The following is an 11,045-nucleotide window of genomic DNA, read 5'->3' as shown; positions in this document are numbered from 1 at the left end:
ATGTTTTATGTACACTGTCCTCGTTAAATTGTATCTGCAGCAACCCCTTCGCACGGAACAACAAAACGAACTTTACGTTGCCGCAAATGCTTTTAAAAAACTTCAGCTAATTATTATTGGAATGTGGTGATCACGCGAGAACTAATGCTTCTTCTGTGCATTTGTGTTATTGAGCCCATGTTTATAATGCAAAGATGCTGCAGCAACAGTGAAAATTACTTTTCTAAGTGACTCAAGAGTTTTGCTGCACACTAACACATATTTATGTGTGACTAACTCTTTATTCTCATCTTATGGCTCGGTACTGATGTGTACGTATGCGCATATTGAAAAATGTAGCAAGAGTAAAGACGAGAATATTGGCCAGAGACCGCAGACTTATCGATCGGAAGTTAGGGATCCCCCAAAACAGCGCTCTTACTCCATAGTGACACTTTGTGTCCCATCACTAATTAATTAATGACTCGCTAATTATACGACACAATTCATCCAAAATCAATAGGCTCCTGGTACGACATATAATGAATGAACATGAAAAATCTTGAGCAGATTCAATTTCGCTTTCGTGAGATATCGCGTGCATCTAACAGACAAATAGACAGACAAACAGACAAATACCTATCAACATACTTACCGATTAAAATCGATAAGTAATAACTATTCTAACTAACTTTGTGTATATTGTATATATTTTTTCGTTTGTTTTCTCGTTGACAAAACAATAAATATCACTCTCTCTCTCTCTATGTGATTTAAGAGTTTTGCTGCACACTGTCACAAATGTATTTCCGAGGGGCTAACTATCCGATACTTTTGTATGCTTCGAACTTGTTGGGTCAGTATGTAAGCGTATAATGCAAGGGTGTTTTGGCAAGAAAAAATGACTTTTTATATGAATGAATGTCATTGCTTTATAAGCAGGGCTCAATATAATAGGAAAGTTGATAGGACGGCTTGATCATATGGCGAACCACGGCCTATCGACCGGTTACCAGTCCATGTCGGGTATGGGATTAGTTAACCAGTTATTTGTTCCAGATGCATGGGTATGTCACTGCACGCTAGAAACGTCATATAAATGAGAACGGAAACGATTTCTAGTAATTTATCCTTGATGATATGGCCTCACCACAAAGCATTTTTATCACCGAGCGCCTCGTAGTACTGAGCACACAATATAGGCTTGATTTATTGTAGCTGTCACATTAATTACTGAAAAATTTTGCGATAAAATGATTGCGTGAACTTAGATAACCTTTTGCACGCGAGGTTAATGACCTGGGGTCTGTGACACATAAAACAGACCACCTTGGGTGGTGAGTAATAAAAGATTAAAAAAAATGAGAAATGTTACAACAAAATGTTCAATGGCTTTGGGAGGAGGGGTGGAAAACTCCCTAAATATGTGTTAAATTGGAAGTGTTACTACAACATGTGACTGTGTGACGCATTTTTTTTAAATGTGAGGGGAGTATGATAGGTAGGGCTCATTGAAAAGTTGCGCACAAGCATAAGTTCATTATTCAGTCAATTCTGTTATCGAGGCCGATTTATTTTGTAATTTATTGCTCTAAAATGTTAGATGTTTTATGGTGAGAAAAAACTTGAAATATTCTATCATAAAATTCCTGGTAGAAATACCTCACGCAAGCAAAGGTATTATTTTGCGTAGGCATTTCATCCGTTAATTTGGCACTCTACAGAAGGCAATTGGTTTTTATGATAAAAAAAATTCCAAAAAAATGAAATAGTTTATTCTAAAATCCCCGGGGGAAACACCTCACAGTTTACGCACAAAAAGTTTTTTTTTTAACTTCCTCCCCGCTTCAAGTGTACAAAGTATGGTTTTTGCATTCGTCTTCAGAATGTCGGCATAAAATACAATCTCTTTTCTGATCATTTGCTGGAAAATAAAAATAGAATTGTTTAGCGGAATTAATTTAGCCTTGGCAAAGAAAATTTGGGTGGCCTAATTTCTAAAGTTCAGCACGAAATACTATTTTACAAAGTGCTTTGTATTTCTTATAATTATAAAAAAAATAAAGTTTTCGGAACAGTGAAGGATATAAATTACATATATCTAGCTATGTGTATGGCATATTTATGCGCTTTCACTCCCAACAAGTCTTTGCACAACTAAACACTGCTAGGCTAGGTACGGACATAATGATCCCAACCTCCGCTTGATTCGCCAGCCCTGAAAAAAAAACCTTCAACAAAAAGCTGACGTGTAAATAGCAGGTTAGCGGATCACTCGCACTGACGCATCTCTGAGTCCAAGTTAAAGACGACTGCTGAAATGATATTTTATTGTACGAAGCCCCCGTCACCAATGCAGAAATATAAGACTTGAGAAAAAAAACTGTCCCGTTTCAAAATAACAAATTAGGGACCTCATGAGGTATGCGCACCAAGATGGCGCACAACCTGAACTCAGGTTGTGTACCAGGTTAGGGTCCAGGTTGTGCGACATCTTGGTGCGCATACTCCCGGAATACCCAAATTAGTAATTATCCAGTTAGGGTTAGGACTAATTTCCTGCGCAATCTGCATTCTTAGCCCTCACTCTAACTCTAACTAAATAAATACTAATTTTTTTTGGTGCTCCCGAAGTATGCGAACCAAGATGGCGGACATCGGAACGTAACATGGGTAACAGGTTAGGGTTAGGCGATAATTTTTTCCAATTTTCCTTATTTTAGTCCTATTATCAGTTCGAAGACTAGCCAAGAGCCTCCCGTAGTAGTTATACCTAAAATTATGGCCTAACCCTAACCTAGTACACATATTACATTCCGATGTCCGCCATCTTGGTTCGCCTACTTCGGGAGCCCTTTTTTTATTTGGAGCGGTGGCGGGAGTGTTCCTTTGGCAGAGGGTTTCGTACAAAAGATCCCTGGAATGCTAAGAGCTATAATAACTGTGTATAATTATAACGGTGCGTAAAACGCCTGTACACGCCGATCGACGACGCCTTTGGCGACATTGTACATAGCTTACCAACTGTTTTATTATCGGTACTTCCGTAGTATGTATACCAGGTTAGGGTTAGGCTATAATTTTATTCCAATTTTCCTTATTTTAGTTCTTTTATGAGTTTGGGGACTGTCAGTGTTTGCCAAGTGAATATACCTCCTGCCCATAGGTTTCAGTCCTTTTTTATAACTTGATGTGAATTAGGCATTGTACATAGCTTACCAACTGTTTTATTATCGGTACTTCCGTAGTATGTATACCAGGTTAGGGTTAGGCTATAATTTTATTCCAATTTTCCTTATTTTAGTTCTTTTATGAGTTTGGGGACTGTCAGTGTTTGCCAAGTGAATATACCTCCTGCCCATAGGTTTCAGTCCTTTTTTATAACTTGATGTGAATTAGGCAAAAAAAATTATCCCAATTACCCCCATATAGGTACACATATTTCTGAAGTGCCTCATTTTTTGCTCAGCATTTCGAAAACAAATTTAGGTCCAATAAAGCGCTTTAAAAGTTATGTTAGTGCAATCGCAATCCATCGGTCTAGAATCTAGAATTTTTACCGCTTTTTGTTTGAGGCACGCTAGAGACATCTAACGATAACATTGTTCGAAGCAGGACGATTCAAAATTCGCGATCGCTGTCGGTGAAAACCTTGTTAGCCACACCTAGAGGTTCATTTATCAGTTTCTCGAGTTTAGATTTACGCCGAGTGCCCAATCAACGCTCAGCTACATATCATCTAAATTTCTATCAATATCTTTATTAAATATTTCAACACATTATCTTTGTGCAACGCGCGCTTAGGATTACTTGTTATTTTTGCCGCCCGATCTACCAAGAAGGATTCCCATCACCCTAGCTAAGATCCTGGTACTGATAGAGATGCATGGATACTTACGAAAAAATAAATCTCAATATAAATAACTTACTCAAAGCGTCCGATTTGCACTCAAACTTGAACGCATCTGTTGATCTAGTCTTCAGACAGTGAACATGACAATTATCGAATGCTGGCATGTTTGCAAGCCCTTCCGAATCGTGCTGAAAAAAAATATGTTCCAAGTTAACCATGCGAATATGGGGTGAGGTGTATTTTAAATCCGGCTCTAAAGCAATTTGAAAAACGTCTCGCGATTCCGGATCCGGGTTTACAAAATTTCGACTCCACTACTGAATATGGAATCAAAAATTTACACCACGACTTCGCTACTGAATACGGAATCAAAAATTTAACTCACGCTTTTCGGCCTCCGGCCGGATTAGTAATTAGGAATGAATTAGAAAATTTCATAATCCTCAATCCTTTTTTGAAAATTCCTGGATACGCCACTGCTAGAGAACAATACACATCACAGAATTAGAAAGTCTACTCCGATCCCAACTCCCCACCAATGCTGCTTGTGCAGAGTGACTGCAAAAAAGCTTCTAATAACGAGACCGGCAGCGTGGCTTATCGTACTGAGCGTTAGCTCGCCACCGCACCTCTGATTACTCTGCGTGGGTTCGCAGGTTCGAATCCCATGCGAGGATAGTTATGTGCGAGAGGATTGCTGGACTCCTCACCGCCGTGGGGTGGTTCACGTAACCGCTAGTCTGTAACGGCTTTCTCTACCACCAAGTCAGTGCATCCAAAACGAATAACTGGCTAACTAATCTCATACCCGACATGGAATGATAAGTGGACGTGATTCCGTGGTTTGCCATATAACTAGGCCATCGTATTCGTATTCCTTTTCCTTCGGAATAAATATGTAAATCCTATCCTATCATAAAGTACAACGAAGGAATGGTGAATAAATATTACCGGTACATTGGTCGATAGAAATTGAACTCTGGCCTCAAATATCAAATTATCAAAGCTGTCGTGCATCAGAGGTATGTTGTCGTCCTCAGGAACTATTTCTGCGATCTCTTCAACGGTGTATTCGCATAAGTCCTGAAAAATGTATTTATCAATGAGAATTGAGCGGGCTGCCACCTTACATCAGTGACTGCTGCTACAGCGCTTTGTTCAGAGAAAAAGCGCAACACCTTATATGAATAAAGCAAGGGTCGACAACCTACGACGGATCCGGCCCGCGGAGTAATATAATCCGGCCCGCGACGCTTCAATGAATTATAGTAACAAAACGGCTGTTTTGACGATTATATTCTTTACGTAACAGAATTTATTTTGAGACACGCGTAGACTAAATTATATTATAATCTAACAAGTATAAAATTCACAATTACCCGTTTAATGAGCCTATAATTTAATTATGATAGGACAAATGGCAACAAAACGCAGAAAAGTTGATGCTAAGTGCAAAGGGTTCAATGGTACCGAAAATATTCGAATGGAATTTTTTGAGATGTAATGAGGAAATAAACCTATATTTTATTCTAGAGATGTATCACTGCTTGATTATAAAAAGTACCATCCGTTCGGTTTTTAACTTTCTAAAAATATGTGCGCCCCGCCAATGACTTGCAACCCTTATTTTGGCCCGCGAGCGACAAAAGGTTGCAGACCTCTGGAATAGAGCTTATTACTTACATTCTTCAGAACGAGACAGTTACGAATCACTTCGTCATACGTAGAACAGGCCTCTGTCATTCCACGCGACCACGTTTTATCCTGCCTGTAAAAAATATCGCATAGTAATTTACTGGAATTAAAATACCTAAAAAAACTGTAATTTTTACTGTGAACAAGTAGTAATTAATTAATATCACCGAGTAAAAAATAGCAATTTATCGAAAGAAATATTTTATAACGGTCAAATACATGAACATTCAAAATGCAAAATAGTTTGAAAAATTATTTTTTGTATTTTTTCAATTAATCGCAGTTAATTCTACTTTTTATGAGTTTTCGACGCCTAGACAAGAATTCATTGCAATTATGGGTTTGTGGTTATGCTAATCACGTTGGAAATTAAAATATAAAACGTGGCATCGTTTCATAAATTTGGCTCTACGATAACCCGTGACATCTTAAAAACAAACTATGGTGCCACAAATACCTTTTATAGCTTCAAGACTACCATAAAGACGTTTCAATGATGTCAAATGGAAGCTCTGGCATTTCACTAATTACAAAACAAAATAGAGCACCATTATTACCATGGCATTTCAAACATGGCACCATGGGGACTTTCCCATGGCGCCAAAAGTACGCCACAGCATTTTTGCGATGAAATATTCTACTTACATGCAAGTCGTAAAGAAATCTTTTGCATTTGCGCTCATTGCCGGGTAGTAGGGAACCCTACACACGAAACTACAGATGGAGTACAGCTCGAATGATCTGGAACACCTCTTCTTGATTACTATCGTCGGATCTGGCTCTTCACAAAAACGTTCTGAATGTGAGAGATGACGTCATTGTAAGTATGACGTGTTCTACTACGAGATATTCAAGCAGTAACTGAGATGAGCCATAATGCTGTTTCTATTTTCACTCGGAACAAGGCTCTGTATAAGATATTTACAGAGCCATGATCGGTACTCCCGAAGTATGTGAATCAAGATGGCGGACACCGGGACGTAGTATGTGTACCAGGTTAGCGTTATGCTATAATTTCAGGTACAAATACTACGGGAGTCACTTGGCTAGTCCCCGAACTCGTAATAGAACTAAAATAAGAAAAATTGGAGTAAAATCATGGCCTAACCCTAACCTGGTACACATACTATGTTAAGGTGTCCGTCATCCTGGTACACATACTACGGGAGCGCCCAATTACCTTTAATATGTGAACACGGTTCTCAAAAGGCATCTGGTAATCAGAGGTGCGGTGGCGAGCGTATTCCTAATGCTTATCACAATGCGCCAAACCGTCGGGCTTAATATAAAATTGACTCCGTTAGCAACGTTTCTTATGCGATGCCCATTCACGCGCTACGCTCAAAATAGTGTCCCATCTAACGATATGTAAATGGCTGTTATCAATACAAGATACTATTCGCGCAAACCAGTGCCAACCTCAAATATCACAACTAGTCATTACCCTGATAAAACAGCATGAATCGCCCAGCCTTTTTCTTCGTTGATATTCTCAAAGCGTTAATATCGGAAGTTTCAATCACAACTTCTCGCTCATAGCCTGTGATAATGAGGAGTGTCTCCCAAGTTGCGTTGTTCTTCGTTTGTGACGTCTCGATCTGAATGTGAAATTTGACGTGAAAATAGGGGTCAGTTTGTTAATGCGTTAGACCAGTGGTTCTCAACCCTTTTTTTCTGTCGTGGCCCTCTTTTTGTTGCACAAAAATTCTTGTGGCCCTATAACTTTCTCAGGGAAGGGACAAACTAAACGATTATTTTTGCAAAGATAGACACTTCCACTATAATAATTAAAATGAGAATTACTACTCAGTATCAAAAATAGCATCAGTATTCATTGCTAATACAATTGATTTTGCGAAATGAATATCTAAATCTGAATAAATTGACCTTGCCAGCTTTGAGTAAATTCTCTAGAACACTCGACCGAAGGGTAAAAATAACAGTCAATTTAATTCAAAACTCACCAAAATTTTATTTTCTCCGACATCCACGTGTCTAAAGATCAATTTGATCGTTTTATCCGACTCTAACGGCATGTACATCATACATATATCGGTCTCATTTTTTCTCCAACCCTCAGGGGCCACGTGTCCTTTTGTCTGTCCTTCACTTAGTGGGTAGAACACGATCCCGCTTGGGAATGGCATCCGGTAGTGGCATAGTTGAGCTGAGACTGGGAGAATAAAAAATTGATGGCAAGTTCTTTCACACAAAACAAGGCTATGTGCAAGTCGTTACTGACTTTGTAAAAAGCTCTTATTTTGAAAAGGGCGCTCCCGAAGTATGTGTACCAAGATGACGCCCAGCCTGAACCCTAACCTGGTACAACTACAAGTTTAGGTTGTGCGCCATCTTGGTGCAAATATTTCTGGAGGTCCTTGAAAAGACCAAAATCATCGCCGCCCGGTATGGAATATCTATTTCATCACACCTGGATGAGGTGATGGCATGGGATTTGAAACCAATATTTTGAATCTGCGGTGTCTAGTATTTTTCTATATACGAAGCGTATTGGCCGCTGTCGCCCCAAACAAGGCCTCTTCAGAGATATTCACCAATGTCTAACGATATGTATGGAGATACTATTCTCACTTGAAAGACTATTCTTTCTTGAAAGACTGGGATCTTTCGGGGAATAGTAGCCAATCTGGAACGGCATTAGTCAGGTGAACGGTGATGCTACAAAGTGGACGTTTTGGCATAAATCTCCAATAGACAAGTAGATGATGCGCCGTTAATGAAAAGTAGAGAGGCAAAAGTGTGAAATATCCGATGAAAGTTACTATGTTGTCGGAAAAACTTTCGGGTAAAATCATTTGATACATATTACACTCACCTTCTGCGCAATATAGAGTTACGATTAATAGTATCTGAATCTTCATTTCAATAATTCTCCAAAGTTTTTATATTACATTAAGCATATTCAGTCTGGAAACAATCAGCGAACAACAAGCAACCATTGGTAATCTAAAGCACCGATTTTTTTTTATGAGCGATATCAAGGAGAAAAGAATCTGTAAACTTCATAACCGCAGCATCTAGTCGCATCTAGCCACTATCTTGCCTAAGACAAGGAAATATTTCATTCTGCTTCTGCTAAGCGTTTTCAAAGCAAAAAGACGGCATAGTCATATGGCGCACCACGGCTTCTCGTCCGGTTACCAGTCCATATCCTCTTTGGGAATAGATAGATAATCAAATAGCTGTTCCGAATTAGTATATCTTGATGATGAATAAAACCGTAATTAATCAGCGGCAATGCAAACCTGCGAGATATCTAGCGATCCTTTCTCACTTAATTATTAACCACAGAATTCGAACTCGCAAACCTAGTTAGCGTAGCTATAATAGATAGGGCTTCTAAGCACTTGGCTATTGCGCCCACCAGACCACGTAGAGAATCGTAATGGCAGATTATTCTACTGTACCAAATACTCGTGTTTAGATTGAGGAGCAAGCTGTAATAGACCAGATGTTACATGAACACTGCGTGGACACGGGATTCGAACCTGTAAACCGAACAATTATAGCTATAACTAAGCACTCGTCTATCATTGCAAATCACATAATCCATTCTGATCGATGCTGCAATGTATTCCAGCGATTCCTGAGGTTCAAAACAAATCACTTCACCGCAAACAACACAGTGTAACCCCGGGCTATGCAAAATATAGATGTGATTGAAGTCGTATAAAGTGGTGTTCTGAGACTTAAAAGCGGATTTGTTGAAAATCCTAGACGGAATATATGATGGGTAATTGTGTTCTAACAGTGTGTGTTAGTGCTAATGCTAATTAATAGTAGCACCCCTTGGCAATCATCAATACATTTATGAGCGTGTATCATTTTGGCAAGAGACTTCTGGATACATTAGAACAGGGGTCGGCAACCTTTGTCGCTCGAGGGCCAAAATTAAGGGTTGCAAGTCTTGGCCGTACATATATATATTTAGAAAGGTGAAAATCGAACAGATGGGCTATGAATCACAATTTTTTCACACATATCAGAAGTTGGAATTTTCGATTTTAAACATCGCGCGAAGACTACGACAACTCGTGAACTCAACTCAGTCGTCTTACTAAATAATGTGATGCCTATTGCTGCACCACGCTTGATAGCTCTTCAACATCAGGCGGCACACTGGACGGAGCTAAGATTAGAACATTTTCTAAATGGGAATCACTAATCCAAGTTCTCAGCTTTTTCATTTTCGAAAATAATTGTTCGCCCGCATATGTACTTCCAAACATTGATATGAATTATTCCGCATGGTTTGTCAAATTTGGATAGAAATTATTTTCGAGAAACTACTTTTTACAAAAATCAAGCAGTGATACATTTCTCGAATAGAATATGGATTTTATTGCATAACAACTTCAAGAAGCTGCACCTGCACTCAGCATCATCTTTTCTGCGCGTTGCCATTTGTCTAAAGTTGTAGGCTCGTTAAATGAGCAGCTAGCTGTTCACTAAATTGTTAGGTCATAATATAATTCAATCAACACATGTCTCACAATAAATTCTGTTACGTAAAATATATAATCTACTCCTCGAGCGTGGATTATAAAATTAATTCACCATCAAAACCGCTGTTTTTTCGCTATAATTCAGTGAACCATCGCGGCCGGATTATTTCATTCTGCGAGCCGTAGGTTGCCCCTGTGTCAGAGGAACAAGTCTTTGAATCGATATTCCTCAACTTTTTCCATATTTTCACCTTCTTCATAGATATGGAATAATTGTGTACTAGATAATAACTAGAATATAGCTGGACTTGCAGCCGTAATCACTGGTCCACTAGCTTGTCTATGAATAAAATAGATATATTGGATTTTTTTGGGGGGAGGGGGGCGGGTACTCAGACTTGTCCAAGGGACATATTTTCCTGTCCCATCCCCATCCCATCCCATATCAATTATGCCTGTCCCATTCCATCCCCCATTGGAATACAATTCAATAAAAATTGTTAAATTTAGGTTTAGCGTCTACTAACTAGAACTACATTGTACGAAGAGACATGCAAAACAACTAAATTTACGGACTTTGTTAACTTTATATTCCATAGGAATCCAATTCCCATGGACAAACCTGGGGTTACCAGAGAGCGGCCGTGAGTCCGTATGTTTTTATCTGAGACGTTTGCAAACTTCCACTCCGAGCAAGGCTCTATGCAAGCAGATACTGATATGTGAGGATCTAATATATTCTATAATTAAACAAAATTTTTATATCTTCATTGCCTGTACGCAGGTTCTTAAATTTCTAATTGGCGAGTTAGACCGTATCAGTTTGTAGCCGTAAGGCTGGGCAATTTCGGATACCTGATGATTTCAGAATCGAATCGGATATTTTTTTCGAATCGAATCTCGAATACTGTGGAGTCAGTGGGAGATATGTAATTGTATGCGACTTTTTTATTGTAATTGATCTTGTCAACAAATAATTTACTAAAAACATAGAATACATCACTTAGACCAGGGGTTCTCAACCTGGGGTTCGCGAACCCCCAGGGGTTCAC

The 11,045-nt window shown here is 38.9% G+C and overlaps 1 protein-coding gene across 1 annotated transcript; it reads right to left on the bottom strand.

Annotated features, from left to right (window-relative positions):
* Nucleotides 1–769: 769 nt before the first annotated feature.
* LOC120347354 (uncharacterized) lies at nucleotides 770–8,498 on the bottom strand. Its single transcript, XM_039417288.2, has 8 exons — nucleotides 8,364–8,498; nucleotides 7,492–7,700; nucleotides 6,972–7,125; nucleotides 6,173–6,323; nucleotides 5,516–5,600; nucleotides 4,784–4,915; nucleotides 3,909–4,020; nucleotides 770–1,903 (listed from the first exon to the last, which is right to left on the bottom strand). The coding sequence occupies exons 1-8, from the start codon at nucleotides 8,407–8,409 to the stop codon at nucleotides 1,827–1,829; spliced, it is 966 nt and encodes a 321-aa protein (XP_039273222.2). The 5' UTR covers nucleotides 8,410–8,498; the 3' UTR covers nucleotides 770–1,826.
* Between the last annotated feature and the right edge of the window lie 2,547 nt (nucleotides 8,499–11,045).

This window comes from Styela clava, chromosome 1, assembly GCF_964204865.1.
Source record: "Styela clava chromosome 1, kaStyClav1.hap1.2, whole genome shotgun sequence".
Taxonomy (NCBI): Eukaryota; Metazoa; Chordata; class Ascidiacea; order Stolidobranchia; family Styelidae; genus Styela; species Styela clava.
This window is presented reverse-complemented; position numbering and strand designations above follow the sequence as displayed.